The sequence below is a fragment of the Ipomoea nil genome, unplaced genomic scaffold (assembly GCF_001879475.1).
Source record: "Ipomoea nil cultivar Tokyo-kokei standard unplaced genomic scaffold, Asagao_1.1 scaffold1407, whole genome shotgun sequence".
Taxonomy (NCBI): domain Eukaryota; kingdom Viridiplantae; phylum Streptophyta; class Magnoliopsida; order Solanales; family Convolvulaceae; genus Ipomoea; species Ipomoea nil.
Window position 1 is genome coordinate 3,056,941 of NW_017617835.1, and position 19,832 is coordinate 3,076,772.

The following is a 19,832-nucleotide window of genomic DNA, read 5'->3' on the forward strand; positions in this document are numbered from 1 at the left end:
TTATCAAACAATATCATTAACTATCAAATTTATACATATTTTTAGTTATTTGATAGACTAAAATAGATAAAAATTTAGACAAAACAATATAATAAATGGACTATTGCAGTAATTTATCCTTGTGAATGGTTAATTGAGGATAATATGAAAAGTAACCAATAAGTTGGCAGGGAAACAAATGCACCAGTTTTTGGGCATCTATATTCTATAACTCTATAAATCATCGTCCAACAAAACAATATTACCTCGTACAAACCAATTACATATAATGAGTATAATGAGCATAGCACAGCATCAAGTGTATAGTAGACATACTAGAAATCAAGATTATCAATGCACAACTCAAGTTATGTTCTGTAAAAGTGTCATATAAAGGGATGCACTTTTGGCTTACAATAGATTTGTGAACTCTGAATATTCCTAACGATGTATACACTATACACAGCATCCTATTGTTGATTAATATGAGAATGAAGATTCTACCATGTCTTGAAGTTAAACCTGGGTAAATTCTAGTGCATTGGCATCTGGATCTCGTGTAAAAAGCGCTGGCCTCCCGGAGCGACTGAGGGTGTAGGGAATACCTGAAAGAAAGACGGGAAGCGTGAAGGAGATGATACTAATCCAGTTAAACAAGAACTCATAAGATGGATCGTCTCAGTGAACGGGATAGGAAAGCAAAACTACCAGCTTTGTCGAGAATAACTTTGAGCTTAGACACGTCCCTGATTGCTATGCAAGTATGACGATCCTGGCCTCCATGTTCTGGTCGACCGGTCAATGGATCGGGATTTGGAAGCTCCATCAGGTGTATCATCTCGGACCCAACCCACAACCAAGCACCTCTATAGGGTAACTTGTCGTGTGGCCTCGCCTCGTTTATCTCAAGACCTAACGATTAGCGTATAGATAGTCTGAGTATATACATGATCTGTAGAAATATAAACTCAAGACTACGGTTCAACTCACCGAGAATGTTCTGGTAAAAGTCCAATGACCTCTCGAGATTTTCACATAGGATTCCAACATGGTGCATACTGACAACTCCAAAACCTGCATTGATTCAGATTCACATTTTCAGTTGAGAAGTAAAGATACTGTCAAGCAAAGGGGCCATTTTGTCTCTGCCATGAATTAAATGCCAACTATACCATCAAGATTCAAGAACAGTAAAATGTGTTGAGATAAACGAGAACAAAAAATAATGACAGAAAGTAAAGAACATTAGATTTACGTGGTTCGACAATGTGCCTACGAGCGAAGCTGAAGCACGATGAAATATTATTAAAAATTTTTAAATTTCTTCAATGAAAAAAATACCAGTGGATCAAAAGAAGTTGTATTAGCACTTAGCATATTGACCATAACAATTTGACAAACATAAATATGATGAACAATAAAATGTCCAAATAACTCAAAACAGGTTTTGTGAAAGTTGGAGATGGAAGAGAAGAACACCATTCTTATCATCGACTCCAACACTAACAGAATCATCAGCAAGTACATCGGCTTCTGCAGATGACTTGGCTTTCATCAATAAAGAATTTCCACGCCTTCTGCCTGCTGGGGAAACAAGCTGAAATGTCCTTATCTGAACCATATGTGTGGATGAAGCTCTAAAGCTTCCAACATTTAACTGAGGACAGCAAAATTTGCAAGAGACCCCAGTGTGAGGAGAATATAAAGGAATATCATGATATAAAAACAGTCAAAAGCAAAAACAGATACAACAATGTTCTTGCTTTACTCAAACATCACACTGGTTTCATGAAAACCATAAACGAGCTACCAGTTTGCCAAAATCTAATTTGTGTAACAAGAACAATCTATTTATTTTTTCCTTTTACTCCTTTCTTTTTGTTGATGACAAATATAAAATTACTCAGTAAATGTGTATCCTCACTAATTGATTAAGCGGGAAAGATTCTGATACCATGTTATAATTTAAGATTGGGCTAAGGTCAATCAACTGAACTATAATGCACAAGGACCAAACCAGAATTATATTCAACCAATTAGCTAGTCTAACTCATGAACTTATAAACGCACTATGTTCTCTCTTATTTTATGGACTCTTAACACTCTCATTCTATGCACTGCCTCTAATTATACAGAGCATAGTTTTCCTTTTTTTTTTTTTTTTAACAATGAAGACAATCAATCTCCATTTCAAGTACTGGTTAGCTATTGTGCAAGAATAGATCAAAAATTTCAACGTTTTCCCCTCTCCTCTACGAATTCAAAAATTTAACTGGACAGTCCGAGATTGCTAGTGTAAGTAAAACATATATAAACACAGATGAGAGCAATCGAACATCAAAAATACATACACAGATAAGCAAGAATAAGTACAAGCACACGCACAGAATATGATCTTAGGTTATCATATAACGAAATTTACCTTATTGGGTGAAGTGAGAGAGGGGTTTAACAGAGAAGCCATGGAAGATCAGCTCACTCTTCAGAAATTCGATTGTATTTGTGAAATTTGTTTCGGGTTTAAGAAAATGTTCGGCTGTCGCTCACCACCTGTGAGGCTCACGTTTCTCGGCCCCGGAACACCACCGGTTTCTTTTTCCACTGTTTCTATTTGAAGACAAAATTGACAAAATAATTAATTTAATTAAGGAATGTCTCAAGTAACATAATTTATTCAACAAGTATTATATAGTTTTTTTGGAATAAACAAGTATTATAGTTAAGTTAGGGTGTAATAAAAATTAATAAATAACAAATTAAGATAAATAAGTAAATTAATTGCAAAAAATATATAATTAAGAACTTGCATGTAAGTCAATGACCTGGTCAAGAGGCATGAAATGGGCAAATTATGCCTTGGACCCGTGTCCACAATTCATTGTGGACACGGGCCCAAAACGACGTCGTTTTAAAAAAAAAAAAACGCGTCATTTAGTTAAAAAAAAAAAAAAATTCGCGCGTGTTTTGCCGTTAACGGTGTTATTATTATTATTATTTTTTTATTATTATAAATGTACAGTTATGACGTTATGAATGTACAATAATGCCGTTATGAATGTACAGTTATGCAATTATGAAATTATGAACACAGAGTTCTAACATTATGAACTTACAATTATGAACATATAGTGATAAAATTATGACCATGGAGCTTTAAAATTGTGAATATAGAGCTTCGAAGATTATGAATGTACAGTTATGGAGTTATGAATGTACAGTTATGGAGTTATGAATCTACAGTTATGAGATTATGAATCTACAGTTATGAAATTATGAATGTACAGTTATTGATCGAATTATGAACAAAGAGCTCTGACATTATGAACTTACAATTATGAACATATAGTGATAAAATTATGAACATAGAGCTCTAAAATTGTAAACATAGAGCTTCAGAAATTATGAATGTACAATTATGGAGTTATGAATGTACAGTTATGGAGTTATGAATGTACAGTTATAGAGTTATGAACGTACAGTTATCGAGTTATGAATGTACAGTTATTAACATATAGTAATAAAATTATGAACATATACTCCTATAACGAAGCCGTCTGAAATTTAAAAAAAAAAAAAAAAAAAGGAAGTTGGACACGGGTCCAACGCATAACGATTGCATGAAATGACTTTTTTAAAATGAGAGATCAATGATTCAAGTTGTAATAGAGTCTTTTAGTACTTAAAAAAAAAAATTGCATATAAATTTTGTAATTATTGGGTTGTTTTTTGTTGCTTGCCTTATAGTGGGTTAGTGGAATTATAAATAATTTATGAAAATTAAGAGTTATAGTTCAATTCGTTAAGATTATATCGTTTGTTATTTGTTATAAAATGTTTGACATATTAAATTTGATAGCATAAGATCATACCGTCTCTCTCCATGGAATTTAGGATTGTTCTCTTCTCTCCTTAGGATTTAGGGTTTGGTTTTTCCTTGCATGTGTAGTTGTGGTCTTGATATTCTTCGAATTTTCGAACAACATAATTTCGAGGTATAGGCCCTGTTTGGTAAAATGGGCAAATTATGCCGTGCATCCGTATGCACCATGCATGGTGCATACGGATGCAAAAACGACATCGTTTTAATAAAATGCGCGTCTCCCCTTAAAAAAAAAAATCAGGTTCGATTCTCAGCAACAACATATGAACTAAAATTCCATAATTGATGAACTATAATTCCATAATCGATGAACTATAATTCCATAATCGATGAACTATAATTCCATAATCTAATCTATGAACTAAAAATTTCAGAATGAATGAACTAAAATTCCATAATCTATAAACTAAAATTTCAGAATCGATGGACTACAATTCCATAATCGATGAACTATAATTCCATAATCAATGAACTACAATTCCATAATCTATGAACTAAAATTCCACAATGAATGAACAATATAATGTTGTTGCTGAGAATCGAACCTGAATTTTTTTTTTAAAGGGGAGACGCGTGTTTTTTAATAAAACGACATCGTTTTGGCATCCGTATGCACCATGCATGGTGCATACGGATGCACAACATAACTATCCGATAAAATGGTTGTTAGCTGATAGTTGTTTACTGTTAGCTGATTGTGTTAATTATATGGTATAAATAGTTGGTAACATTGGCTGATTGTAGAAAAGTGTTTGGTAAATTAGCTGTTAGCTGATAGCTGTTTGATATAATTTCTTTTCTCAAAGAGCTTATTGAAAAAGTTGCTTGGAGTAGCTTTTTGAATTTTAGCCTTTTGGTGTTGCAAAAAGTTAATTAATCAAACATTTATATTGATATTTTAACCAAATCAAACAATTAATAGTGATCAAATAAGTCAAAATTGACCTATAGGCCAATTTTTTACCAAACAGGGTCATAGTGTTTGTTCTTGAAAACATAGATGTTCAAGATATCATCCAAGGTTGTGTAGACATCTGGCTAGAGGAGGAGGATATTGGGATTCGTCTTAACCCATGGACAATCAATTTAGAAGAGCCACAATTATGTCGCTTGACCACAAGATCTTTGATTTAAAAATAATTTTTAAATACAATGGAAGATGAAAACTAATAATTACATGAAACTAGATCAAATGATACAAGTGGACGTGTTATTTATTAATTGGTGGGTCTCACTAAGAGCAATCACAATGGTTGAATTCAATTTTAGAGTTTTGTCAGATTAATGTTCCAAGCATGATAGAGAACATGAAAAATAAAATTTACGAAAAATAAGTGTCAGGGTGACCACAAAACGCTCTCGTTGAGCAAGGTTTGTGCACTCAACGTGCACCAAATCTCTCTCTCTCTTTTTTTTTTTTTTTTTTTCTTTTTTAAAAATAAAATAAAATAAAATAGAACTTATCAAAATTTGAGGAAAAGACATGTTTTAACACCAAAACTCTATTTTTTAAAAATCTCTATTTATCTCTCTTACACATCACCTTATTTGCCTAAAAAAAACTGATAAAAAAAAAAAAAGAATTTAGAAAACCTTTAGACTTGAGTTTTTTTATTTTATTTTTTTATTTTAGGTCTACAATCTAACATATCCGTAGTATCTGCTCAACAACATAATATGCCAATATTTTTATTGGGATAAGATTCGAACATGTGACATTTCATTAAAAAAACCACATAGTAATCAAGTACTCCCTATAAATCTACACAAATTGTCTTCTTAATCTCCTTTACAACTGTTATTAAAAAATTGTAATAAAAAAGTAATAATGTATTTATTATAAAAAATACAAAAAATATATCATTTAGTCAATATATTAGATATATTATGCGTGAGATAATATTTTAAAGATGAAGAGAAATACTCAATTATATAATGTACGTTACGTAAAAAAAAAAAAAAGTATTCATAATATCACTCTTAACTCTTTTATTACATTTGTGATTTATTCTAAAATCTAAAGGTGATGTAATAAGCATGTAAGCATGAACTCCTTTTTTTAAGTGTTATTTTTAAATGATAACGCTGACCTCTTGGTCGTTGTTATTTATTTATCTATTATTGCAAAAATACAAATTAGCAAACATAACAATAAAAAAAAAAAAAAAAAAAAAAAAAAAAAAAAAAAAAAACACACAGAAAAAGACAACGTTATCATTTAATTTATTTATACGATTCATGTAGTTGCCCTATTATATTGTTGACGACTAAGTAAGATTGCATACATGCACGTTATCAACCCTTTTTCCCGCATATATTTTAATTTGAATTAATTATCACGTTTTCCATTTTAATTTATTATTTCAATATACTAAGTTAAAACTTATTTGATATATAGATTCAAAAATTAGTACGTGATGTAGTAAATACATCGGGGTATGTAGATAAGTGTAGGGATCGCAACGGGACAGGGCGGGGGCGGGGAGTAAATTCCTCGTCCCCGTCTCCGCGACCCCGTCCCCATCCCCGGCGGAGAATTGAAAATATTCCTCATCCCCATCCCCACGGGGAATTAGGCAGGGACGGGGATTCCCTATTCCCCGTCAACTCCTAGTCAAAATGTTAAATTTTTAATTTTTGTTAATAAAAAATTTAAAATTTAAGTCTTAGTTTCAAAACTAAAATACTAACTCTACAAATAAATAAATAAATAAAATACTAACAATATACTATTTATATTTATATATGCAATGAAGTATATACAGTAGCAATACTGCAACTTATATAAACAGTAACAACATTAACTATATATATATTCATTACATATATAAATATATATAGTATTCTGTTACTATTATATATATATATATATATATATATATATATATATACACACACATATATATATTATTCGGGGACGGGGCGGGGCGGGGAGGGGTATCCCCGTCCCCGTCCCCGTCCCCGTAGGAATTACACATATTCCCCGTCCCCATCCCCAATCCCCGTCTCTTTCGGGGCGGGGATCGGGGATCCCCGTCGGGGAAGGGGCACATTGCCATCCCTAGATAAGTGTATGCATATTGATTTGGTATGTAGGATCGTACAAGATAAGTCTGCTTGTTGGTTTAAGTAGTTGAGTTCGGAAAGATGTGACATCGTGCCAGAGCGTTCTGAGTTGACTAAGATTAAGTAAAATGCCCCAAAAGTCCCAATTTAAGGCATTAAATGTGATAGTTATAGGAATGTGAATGGAGCACATGCGGGAGGAGCGGGAGGGGGGGGGGGGGCTCGGCATGTGTGACACGTATGACACATGCACAGGGGGAGGTGTTACTGATTCCCCCACGTGTGCAAAGATTCTTGACTTTCCCGTTCCCTTTGCGTTCGGGTTGAAATCGTGAAATAAGGTTCATCTCTCTTAGTGGCCCCGCTCGGGTTAATCATCCCAAGCACTCGAGGTCGATTCCAATCTCAAGGTAAGACAAGCTATATGCTGAGTAGTCATAACATGCTCACTATTTGCATTGAGATTGGGTCGGTTACCCATAAGGTCAATTTAGGTTGGGATCAGTACCTCGTGGTGACTTAGCTGGGTTCTGAGCAGGTATGTATACTCGGGAATATTAATTTCATCAGTAATTTTTTTATGACGAGGAAAATCGCTAGTTATTACTTGAAAGTGTGCATTAGATAAACCTAGCTCATGTATAATAATATGCAAATGATATAGGAGGGGTGCACTAACGACAAACTTATTACTTTTACTCTTTTGGTTTTTTTATGATTGAATTTTTTAAACAAATTTACTACCTAACTATGACTAAAAGTAACAAAAATGTTAAAACCAAGTATCAAATCTAATTGATTCCGAGATTGAAAACTAAAATAGAAAAAAGACAATTGTCAATGGATTAAAATTGATCAACTTTACTTTCATAATTAAGCAAATCAAAACCTTGTAAAAGAGTAAAGTATATGATATGTTCGAGATTGATTTAATTAAGAAAACTCTATTTGCATCACCCTATTTGTTATTTACACCATCTATTTAATAGGTGTAGTAACTCTATAGGTGATGCAAATACAAAAGTATTATTTGCACCACCTCATTAAATATAGTCAAATATTAATATTTACTATTTATTTTTATTTAATAATCAAACTACTCTTTTCTTTTTCTTTTTTTTAAAAAAAAGAACAAACAGAAGGTGAGAAGGCGATGACTGCCTTCTCAGCGGATATGGGGGCGAGTGCGGGGGGAGGTATCCCCGCCCCACATCCGCACCCGCACTTATATATATTTTGTTATTAGTATTCATGTATTATATAAATTTATGTATATTTTATAATTAAAATGCATAATGAATTAAATTTCTTAGTTTTTTGTTAATTAAAATTGAATAAGAACAACACAAATAATATAACGAGTAAACACTTAATTCAATTTATACTACCAAGACAATTTTAGTTCCAATTAAGGATTAACTTTATTGGCTCTTATTAAATTTTAGAGTTATGTTCAATGTTATAAAAATTCATGTGATAATTAGAATTGTAGTATAATTTTTATTAGATTTAAGTGTCATATTAATAATTAGAATTGCGGGTTGGGTATTACCCGCACCCGCAAACTTTTCGCGGGGCGGGTATGAGGTTGTCAGAATTTCATTACCTGCGAGGGTGCAAGGAGTGGGTTGGGAATGCCAGTGTGGGGGCGGGGGGATATATCCCCCGCACACACCCGCCCCATTTCTATCCCTAAGGGGGCGTTTGGTTCACGGAATCTTAGATTACCCCAGGTAATAGGATTACCTCCCGGAAGGTAATGTGAGATGTTGGGAATGTAAGATTACCTTGTGTGTTTGGTTTGGATAGTGTAATATAATATTACCTTGTTTGGTTCAAGGTTATATTTTAGGTTATATGGATCAATTTACAATAATGTCCTCAATAATATATATATATATATATATATATATATATATATATATATATATATATATATATATATATAATGTGTGTTATTTATTTATATGTATGAATGTAATCGATGCTTAAATATTAAAAAAATTAAATATATAAATATACACATATATATTTGATTATATAAACATATATTAATTTTTATTATTATTATTATTATTATTATTATTATTATTATTATTATTATTATATAAGGATTAGTTAACAAGGGCAAAGTTGGAATAATGCAAGGTAATCTAAGATTACCTAAAAAATTGGAGGTAATCACATTACCTTGAAACATTACCGTCACATCAGCTGGTAATATAACATTACCAGACTCAGATTACCTAGGTAATCTAAGATGACCTGAACCAAACGCCCCCTAAAGGCAACCCAGGTAGAAGGTTACCTGGGTCGCCTTCATTGGTGAGAAGGCAGCCCCTCGCAAAAAAAAAATAAAAATAAAAATAAAAAATTAAAAAAACAAACTCCAGTGAGAAGGCGATCTCACCGGAGAAGGCGTTCTCGATTTTTTTTTTTTATTTTTTAATGAAGTTTGACCAAGGTGGTGAAAATAGCAATTTGCCACCTATTTGGCTATTTATACCACCTATATAATTATTAAAATTTTTTACCTTTTTATAATTTCATGATACTTTATACCCAATGTTGATTAAAGAGTGGTGCAAATAGCAACCCCTTTAATTAATCAAGCTCTACATTTATTTCAATTATTCAATTTTTACATTTTGCATTATTCGATTATTATTTTCTTTCTTGCGCTTTTCACTTTTTTTTTAATTATTAAATCTTTTTGAGTGCTACTGACTCTGTTATAATACAATAATTTTTTTTATTTATCTAAACAAACACAAAGTTTCATATTTATTGAATACACCTTATAAATATTTCGTCAGTAAAAATATTTGGCGACGTTTTTTTATTTTTACCGACGTTTAAAAAACGTCGCTAAATGTTAACATTCTTGTAGTGTTAATATTGTATCAAATTTATTTAAATTAAAGTATATCATTACTTCCATATAAAAATGTGTCACTAGTGTACTTTATACATAATAAAATTATATATTTATATTCATTCCTTTTTTAGATGAAAAACCAGGGTGTCATTTCGTATGGAATTAAACCAATGATTCATATCAAGAATCACATGCTCGTTGACCTAACTAACTCTATCGCCCCACACTATTGACAATGACCAAAAAGAAACAAATCACACCATGAAATTTTATCTAAATAGACGACATTGCTAAATTATCTTTAAATTTAATTTTTTTAAAAAATACATAAACGAGTAAAAATGTTCATTGCACCCGTCGTAGTATTTCTGACTTCTAGAAAGCCTTATATCATTAAATACACATTTATAATAAAAAAAATGTAAAAAATATAATATTATTGAATACTTAATTGAATTTGTTATGATACCAATAATATTGTATACCATACCTAATTATATATTTGTACTTAACTATATCAAAATCAAAATTAAAATCGATATCAGTATCAGTAATATTTGATAGAATTAAATATGTAAATTTTTATGAGATATTATTGATATGGTGTGGATAATAAAATACATATATTTATATATATATATAGGATAAGAAGGGGGCGGGGGGCGAATTTTTGTGTTATTGTAACGATAAGAAAGAAGAAAAGAATCTGTTGAGTTGAGGTGACGCTTTTTTGGCGAGTTAAAAGATATGAAGAAACTTCTACGGTATTACAAGATTTCCAAATGTGATATGACCACATTGTACCGCGTAAAACATTCTTCCTTAATTCATCATCTTAAAACAGTCCAACTCACCGTCCAAGAATCTTCCTCTCACTCACCTTTCGACCGCGTCCCAATCACATCACCAGCGTCTCTTCTTCCTTATATATAGTCAAACCCTCCATTTTTCAGAAATTCAGAGTTCTTCTGTGTTCACATGCGTTTTCAATTCGTTCCATTTTCTGAGTAGATTATATCTCCGATTACGATTTAATGGAAATTTCTTCGATTTCGTTTCCCTGTTCAGACGACGCTTCCTGGCCGAATCTGTTGAGCTTCTTCCAGGATTTCGACTTTGCTCCCCAGCCGGCGGTTAAGAAGCAGAGAATGGATAATGATTCTTACTATGATCATTCCGATTCGTCGGTGGAGGAGATTCTGAACAAGTTTCTTCCGGCGGATAGGGAGCCGCCGAGGACGGCGGCGGTGACGGCGGCGGAGGTGGAGGAGATGAAGGGGAATGGGAAGCGCGGTCGTGCGGAGTCTGTGGATGTTGTTAGCACGTCGGATGCCGGTGGGGGAGGGGGGCAGCATCAGCGGCGGTTGTGGGTGAAGAACCGGTCGAATGCGTGGTGGGAGCAGTGTAACGGCCCGGATTTTCCGGAGGAGGAGTTTAAGAAGGCGTTTAGGATGAGCAAAGCGACGTTCGATATGATCTGCGAGGAGTTGGAGTCGGTGGTGACGAAGAAGGACACGATGCTGCGGCAGGCGATTCCGGTGCGGCAGAGGGTGGCCGTCTGCATTTGGCGCCTCGCCACCGGGGAGCCGCTCCGGGAAGTGTCGAAGCGGTTCGGGCTGGGGATCTCCACGTGTCACAAGCTCGTCCTCGAGGTCTCCACCGCCATCCGAGGAGTCCTCATGCCCAAATTCCTCCAATGGCCGGACGACTCCAAAATCAACCAAACCAAACGCGACTTCCAAATCCTCGCCGGAATCCCCAACGTCGCCGGCGCAATGTACACCACCCACATCCCGATAATCGCGCCGAAAGCCTCGGTCGCCGCCTACTTCAACAAACGCCACACGGAGCGAAACCAGAAGACATCCTACTCCGTCACGCTCCAAGGAGTCGTAGACTCCAAAGGAGTATTCTCCGACGTCTGCATCGGCTGGCCGGGATCCATGTCCGACGACAAGGTTCTAGAAAAATCGGCGCTCTACCAGCGCGCAAGCCGCGGCCTGCTGAAAGACATCTGGGTGGCCGGAAATTCAGGGTATCCGTTAACGGACTGGACTCTGGTGCCGTACACGCACCAAAATCTGACCTGGACACAGCACGCCTTCAACGAGAAAGTCGGCGAGGTGGAGAAGGTGGCGAAGGAGGCGTTTATGCGGCTGAAGGCGCGGTGGAGCTGCCTCCAGAAGAGGACGGAGGTGAAGCTGCAGGACCTGCCGGTGGTGCTGGGCGCCTGCTGCGTTTTGCATAACATTTGCGAAATGCAAGGGGAAGAATTGGACCCGGCGTTAAGGTTCGATCTCTTCGACGACGAAATGTCGCCGGAAAATCCAGTCCGGTCGGCCACCGCAATGCAGGCTAGAGATCAAATTGCCCACAAGCTCTTGCACCAACATCACGCCGGCACCAAGTTTCTATAGAATCAACTTAAAAAAAATAGTTATGTTAGAATTTACAATACAATTTTGTGTTTTCTATATAAAGGGCAATACTGTAATTTACCTATGTGCATTGGCAACTTGGCAAGTCATGTTACAGAATTAATAATAGTTAATACAGGTTTATTTCTCAGATCGAAGTTAATCAGCTTTTCTATTTTTAGATTTATGGATATATTAGACCAATAATAATGATCAATTTCAAGTATAATATGTCTTTTAATTAATATTTATAGTTTATTCACTATTAAACGGTGTCAATAGTTGTTAGAATTTACAATACAATTTTGTGTTTTCCTCAACACAAGGCATATTGTAATTACTATATGTGTATTGTAATATAAGTTTATCTATAGACTTCAAGATTAATATATTTTTTCGCTGTTAAATTCATGGATACATTTGAAAAGAATTAATTTCACTATTGGTTCCACGATTTTTGAGGTTTTATCACTTTTGTTACATAACTTTAATTTTTTTTTTTTTAATTTTAGTATCTAACTTTGTTGTTTTTAACAGTTTTGATCCTTTTCGACCAAATTGATGATGAATTGTTGCTGGATTTTATATTTTTTTAGAAATAAAATTGTTTTCTCAAGTAAACATCTTCAATATCTGAACAAACTCACTGTAAAATCATATCTATAGGTGTTTGATCAATGAGAATAATGGAAAAGATGGGCAGGAACTAGACACAAATCTATGAGATTTATAGCGTCAACGATTTACAAACCTTCTTTTTCTCTTAATATGATTTTTCTTTTGTTTAGATATTGAAGATCTTTCATTGGATGGGATGACGATTTTGTCTTTTTCCCCCTTTTTCGTCTCTTTCCTAATCACCTCTACAAAAATCAACTAAAATCTCCATCTATTGAGGTTGCTATTAGAGTATCTATGAGATTTTAGTTAGTTTTTATTTTTTCTAATTTTTTTATCTGACTTGGATGATAAGATTTTTTTTAATTTTTTTTTTTTTTAAAGTTAGATACTATTATTTTGTATTTTTCTATCATTTTCAAAAAGAAAGAAAGAAAAAACGAGCTGGTGCGCACAAAAGAAATCTCTTAGTATCAGACAAAATAAAATTACTTGGTGATTAGCTTGATTGTGAAGTCTTTGGGTATGCTATCATAGTTGTGACTAACTTGACTATGACACGGAGTACATTTTATTTTATTCTATTTTAATGTTACAAAAATAATTAATAATTTTGGTATGTATGGCCAACTCTCTTCAGATCAATCCGAAAATTTTGTACCACATATTCATTAGTTGATGAAATAAGTCAGGAATGAAATAATATTTTTTAGGAGAAAAAATAACACTTTTAGTATCTGAATTGTTTTACTTTTGAAAATTTAATATCTATAAATAAACTTAAATAATTTTAGCTCTTTAATTCTTCATAATATTATATATTTAGTCTCTAATATTGTATAATTGTCAAACCCTATTAACATATGGTAAGGTTATTTTATCATTTAATATTCATTGTTACAAATAGCATTCACATTGCAAAAATAAAACTTTAATCATTGATGGGGTGTGAACCCCAGCCCAAGAAGAAGTACAAAAGGAGAAGCCCAAGAGAGAGGGGGAAGTCCAAGAAGGATGAAGAAGCCCGAGAAGAATAGCATACGGCCCAAGGTGAGGAACCCGAATAAGTAACAAGGCCCAGAAGAGACTAAGGCTGAGTCCAGGAGTCGGCCCGAGCTTGAGGATAGGACTGGGACTCGGCCGGATCGGTAAAGAGCCGTTGCACGACATTTATGGTGATATTGAAGAGCTCGGTCAAAGGAGCCGTTGGGAAGCCCAGTAACGGCAGCCCAACGGCCCTGTAACGTAAATAGCACTTAAGACCCCTTAAATGTACTTAAAGTCAGATTAAAGGGGGGCACCTATATAAAGGTCCTTCCGAGAGTGTGTGAGGGAGGCGAGTCGAGGCCCAGAGAATAGAGAAATACTTTTTCACTTTTATTCATTCCTTCCCACTTCGTTAAAGCTTTATTGAAAGGTGAATCCACCCACCAAGGTTGTGTTGGACCTCCCTTGGCCCAAAAACTCAAAAACCAACAATCATGAATATCGATTCTAAAGGATAAAAATAATTTAATAATTATATATAACATCAGTGACTGAAAGTGAAACATAATGGACAATTAAGTGACTAAATATATTTAAATTTATACAATTACCATAATTCAATGGCTAAAAATGTTGTTTTCTTTTCAAAAATATGCTGATTTGGTTGTTTGGTAGGGCACTTTTTATTTCCCTTGTAAAGATAATAACCATAATAAAGGGTTAGTATGAGGCTATTTCTGAAATTTCGAAAACATTATTATTATTCCAAGGCTGAACCCCAACCCAAAGGGCCCCCCACACCCCGACTCGACAGAGCATTTGGGATGATGTAAATCGTGGTAACTCAACTGAACATAAATCACAGAGGCTAGACATGTGCTCACTGCGCACAATTTTCTTGTAGTGATTATTATTCCAAGGCTCAACCCCAACCCAAAGGGCCCCCCACACCCCGACCCGACAGAGCATTTGGGATGATGTAAATCGTGGTAACTCAACTGAACATAAACCACAGAGGCTAGACATGTGCTCACTGCGCACAAGGAACCCCCCTCACTTTGAGAGGTTGCTCCCACACTGCCGCTGGTGACACTCGATCCCTAGTCATATTATTATTGTTACATTGTTGTTGTGTCTCTCTGTGTGTGTATGGACACCAATTTTATCTTTAATTAGAATGCTAGCTTATTGTATTTATATCCATTAATCCAACCAAATAAGAGAATTCAATTCTAGAAGTATATTCATTCCACCACCCAAAACATTAAAATAAAATTCAAATTTTATTCCTTACCTATTTTATTTTTTATGAATACGATTCTTATTCTTTCAAAATTCATTTCGTCAACCAAACATGCTATTAGTTCAAAGCTGCGATGTGTGGCTATTCATAAAAAAATAGTGCAACTACTTTCAAAATGAGCATATCTCTAAGAGTAACTTTAACAATGTGGGTTTTCTATTTTTATTTTTTTTTAGTTATAATTTTTGTATCATGGAAGAGCTAGAGAGAAAGAGAGAGTTAAGATCTCTTTACAAACTCAAAAGAACGTTAATTTTCAATTTGCCCTTATATAAGTTGAGTTTATAAAAATTTAACATGTATTAAAAATAATTCAACCCGACCTATATTGTGCTAACCATAACTCACATGGGTTTAAATCTATTTATTTTTATTTTTTCAATAATTAAAATAACAAATTGAAACTGTTAAGTTCAATTTCAATCTTGTGTGACTTGTGTCTATTTTTCTACAAAATCCAATCAATTATTAGAGATTAAAAAAGGACATAATTAATTATTCAATAATCGTTTGATTACTGGCTGAAATCTATGGATGCTACAAGTGTGAAAATGCTTTTATGTTTCTTAGAAGTTACTCCGCAGAAGAGTAACAGTAGAAGATGATACAATCATCATTACCTGTCATGATGGCATCACGATGACGCATCTTAACATAACAATTATTTCCAAATAATCCCAACAACGTAAATAGTCAAAGGATGTTACGTGTACTCGTTAATTGGTCAGTTGACAGAGACTTTCATTCAAAGCGGACGCCGTTTTATGAACAGTAACCGGTCAAAGGTTGACCTCCACCAGCATCTCGTACTTTAGCTTTCACATGAAGAGGAAAGAGATGCTTCTTGTTAACCCAACACTTGTACGATATTTTTATTGTTTTTTTTTTCTTCTTTTATCTGAAGGTGTGTATTAAGTAATCAGCTTAGCTTATTAAGTCAACAATCAGACCAATATGACTTCTCAAAATATTTGTATATCATAGTATTCGTAACAAAGTCGATTTCATATGATAAGAATTGAACTTTATGGTTGTTAGTAAAACAAAGTTATTAATGTATTGGTGAAATGACATTTTTACAAAATTACATGGCGTTTGGTTGGCATGAGAGAATTAAAGAAGAAAAGAATTGTAATTTGGTGGGAAAAGAATAAAGTGAGAATTTAAATTATATTGTTTGGTAGACATGAATATAATGATGATGAATTGATAGGGATGAAGTGAATAAAGACTAGAGTGCTCCTGTATAATAATATAATAATAAACATAAGGGTAAAATAATCATTTATCATGAAATTATAATTTCACAAAGTGCGAAATTGCAATCTGTAAATGATTGCAATTCCTAGGGGGGCCTTAATTAGGAATTGCAATTCCATGGTTGGAGCAAATTGCAATTACCTTCAAACAAACCATGAAATTGTAATTTCATAAAGTTTGGTAGGAATGAAATTACAATTCCATCCTCATACCAAACACCACATTAGTACGTCAATTAGATTTGTTATGCAGAGTTAATCTTTTAATTATTTGTAATATAAAATTATTGATCTTTTCGTTATTCTTAAAATGACGAGTTATTTTTACTATTTGTTTTTTGAATACTATTAACTCTATTACAAGGTAGTATATATTATATACTTTCTTTATCTATTACCGTCCAAAGAGTCAAGACCCCACCCCCAAGGTTCAATCTTGTGACTTTCCTTCAAGTGGGGCCACAAAGGTGTCATCTGAGCACAATGTGTTTGGTTTATTTACACTATTAGTCATATAACTATTAGGACTTTCATAGTTGGTTATCAAGTATTATTTTTGTCACATTTAGTCACAATTTTAAATTTTGTCACATTTAGTCATCTTGGCCAAATTTTTGATAGAAAATTAAACAATTATAATTTATCATATTTTCAACTCAAAATCGTACTAACTTGAAAACTTAGATGCTTTTGGGTACAAGTGTAAGATTTTGAATTAGATCGAAATGCCATATATTTTGATTTTTTTAAAAAAAGTATCTAATATTTTGTTGAAAGTACTTAATGTGACAAAAATAAAAGTTTTACACCAGATGTGACAAAATAATATTTGAAAATCAAATGTGGATGTTACATAATAGTATAGGCATATAACCAAAAGTAAAAATAATTCTAAAATGACAAATTTAGTTCATTAAGACAAAATCAACAACTCTATTAAATGACATATTAGTAATGGATTTAGTTCATTAGGAAAAATTATTCACTTTATTAGTAAATTAGAGCATCTCCAACCCAAGAGTTTTAGAGGAAAAAATTATTGGTTGGAGTGCAACAAAGAGACTTGCTATGAAATGACTATTCACTTTACAATAAGTATGACATTTTATTAAAAAGAAAAAAGATGTTAATTAAAAGTATGCATGCAACCTGTATTTGGCAGCGGGGGGGGGGGTGGTAGGATTTTAAAGCCATTTTTCTTAATTTCTTTAAATTAATCAACAAGTAAAGCGTGTTCAAGACTCAAGAGTCTATATTTGTTTTTGTTTTTGTTTTTGTTTTTTTAACTTATAAAAGACTCCCCATGAACCCAGATGGAAAATTTGTGGAATAGGAGGAAAGCTTTTTGAGCAGTTAAAGTACACCCATTATATATTCTTCCAAAAAGTATTTGGAATTCAACTTGAGATAATATATTTCTATTGTTGAGTCATTGAGTTATCTTGATTTATATCCTCTTAAATGCTCTGTTAGGCCGGGGTGTGAACTGTGAAGGTCGAAGGGCACTTGAGATTGAGAATTTAATCTTTTGAAGAAAAAAAAAAACTATTACTATACGGAGTACAATGATGATAATTCTACTTTTGATTCTCAATTATGAGATTACATTCAGATTACCAAGTTAATTCCTGTTGGTTCATTACATTTTTTTTCAACCATATTTGATCGGAAATATGATTAATATCATCACTTTTACCTAATTTTACTATTTTTATATGAACAAAATTTTAATATTTTGAAACAAATTTGATTGTTTTTTTTTTTTTAAGTCGAGGAATTAAAAGTGATTATGCTAATAGTCAAAAATTAAAAGTGGAAATCTATGGAGGCTAAGTATGAATAAGATTATGCATGTCTATTCCAACTTAATTAGAGAGCTTTGAGAATGTAGGTACGGTTAAAATTCATAACCCATGAGGTATTGCTTTGTCACTCTTAAGGTCCTATTATATGAACATGATTAGTCTGATCTTATAGTATTGACTAAACACACTATGGTCAGATTAAAAAAAAAAAAAAAAAAAACTAAAAGTGAAATGTATGATATATCAAAGGTGATTAAATTATTATTCAAAAACCCAAAAGTAAAATATCACTATAGAGTTCAATATACATAATAACATAAATTATAATTTATTAGAAATATATAAATTTTTTAAAAAATATTCGAAATGAAAATGCTCATATAATTTTTAAAAGTTTTGATTCGTATTGCGTATTTGCATGCTTGGGATTTTATTGCTTATTACTTTCCTAATATCCTTGTGTCCTAATTCCACGTATTTTTCTAAGGTTTTGTCCAACTTAACCGACTTGATTTTTTTTTTTTTTGTTAATTTTGGATCGTTTGGTCTTCAATGAGTTGTTTTTCTTATATTTAATTTGAATTTGTTTAGCCTTAACTCCTTAGACCTTGTATAGATGGCGCCTTCATTGCATGCAGCGGCTAACGGTTCTCTTTCGTGCCCATTTGATCCTTTCCTAGTCGAAGCCATAGTGATACGTGAGGCTCTTTCATGGTCAAAGGAACACGACTACTTAAATATCAACATTTATTCAGATTGTGCGGTTCTCGTCTCAAGCTTTCGGAATGCTAGTTCGATTCATACGTATCTTGGAGTTGTTTTAGATTCGTGTTTACGCTTATTAATTCTATGTCAGTTTGTTTTGTTAGTTTTGTTTGCAGAGATACCAACTTGATAGCTCATGCTCTAGCTAAACATGTAAATGCAGTCTCAGCACGAACTATCTGGAGGGATGATCCTCCTTTGTTTATTGTTTTTTTCCTTGATTTAATGCAATCCGAAGTTATTGGCTTTCAAAAAAAAAAAAAAAAAAAAAAAACTCCTTAGACCTTAATGAGCTTTCATTAATTCTATTGGTTAAAAAGGATGTTTGTCTTTTGTTGATGAGTAGTAAGGGCGTCAAGATGGACCCAAGCCTGTGGGCCAGTGCTAAATCGTCATGCGGTGGAGCGGGTTAGGGCCTATAATTTTTAGCCCGTAGAAATGTGGGCCTAGCGGGCTAGTCTATGTAGACTTTTCATAAATTATATATATATATATATATATATATATATATATATATATAATGTAAAAATTTAAACACGAAAATAATTAATATTATTTAGGTTAAATTATTTGAATATAAAATAATAATTTTTTTCGCTTTTAAAGTTAGGCTCGCAAGGCCCGCATGAAGCGAGTTAAGGTTACATAATACTAGCCCGCGAGTTTCGTGGGCTGGCCCGCAAAGAAAAAAGAAAGAGTCGTAATGGGGTATGCCTAATGGGACAAACCGGCCCGCAATGACACCCCTAATGAGCAGCAGCACTAGGGGGATACGGGTTTGGGTGAATAAACAATGACCTATTTTTATTGTTATGTGTCTTAATCACACATGTTTAGCTAGGACTTCTCCTTTTTTTTTTTTCTTTTTTTTTTTT

At 33.3% G+C, this 19,832-nt stretch overlaps 2 protein-coding genes across 2 annotated transcripts in view; one reads left to right on the forward strand and one right to left on the reverse strand.

Moving 5' to 3' along the window:
• LOC109186380 (putative nuclease HARBI1) overlaps positions 1-12,371 on the forward strand; it is a 27,543-nt gene extending 15,172 nt beyond the window's left edge. Inside the window, exon 3 of the mRNA XM_019336333.1 lies at positions 10,812-12,371. Coding sequence (XP_019191878.1) covers positions 10,838-12,220 — 1,383 coding nt within the window. The 5' untranslated portion in view covers positions 10,812-10,837 and the 3' untranslated portion in view covers positions 12,221-12,371. The remainder of the gene's footprint in view (positions 1-10,811) is intronic.
• Positions 257-2,585, reverse strand: LOC109186384. Its single transcript, XM_019336336.1, has 5 exons — positions 2,402-2,585; positions 1,459-1,636; positions 970-1,053; positions 688-891; positions 257-584 (listed from the first exon to the last, which is right to left on the reverse strand). The coding sequence occupies exons 1-5, from the start codon at positions 2,441-2,443 to the stop codon at positions 496-498; spliced, it is 597 nt and encodes a 198-aa protein (XP_019191881.1). The 5' UTR covers positions 2,444-2,585; the 3' UTR covers positions 257-495.
• Positions 12,372-19,832: the final 7,461 nt, after the last annotated feature.

Coding starts and splice junctions, on each gene's coding strand:
- LOC109186384 (XM_019336336.1), bottom strand. CDS start 2,443: ATGGCTTCTCTGTTAAACCCCTCTCTCACTTCACCCAATAAG. Junction 892..969: donor CTTTTACCAGAACATTCTCG/GTGAGTTGAACC, acceptor GCTAATCGTTAG/GTCTTGAGATAAACGAGGCG. Junction 585..687: donor AGTTATTCTCGACAAAGCTG/GTAGTTTTGCTT, acceptor TCTTTCTTTCAG/GTATTCCCTACACCCTCAGT.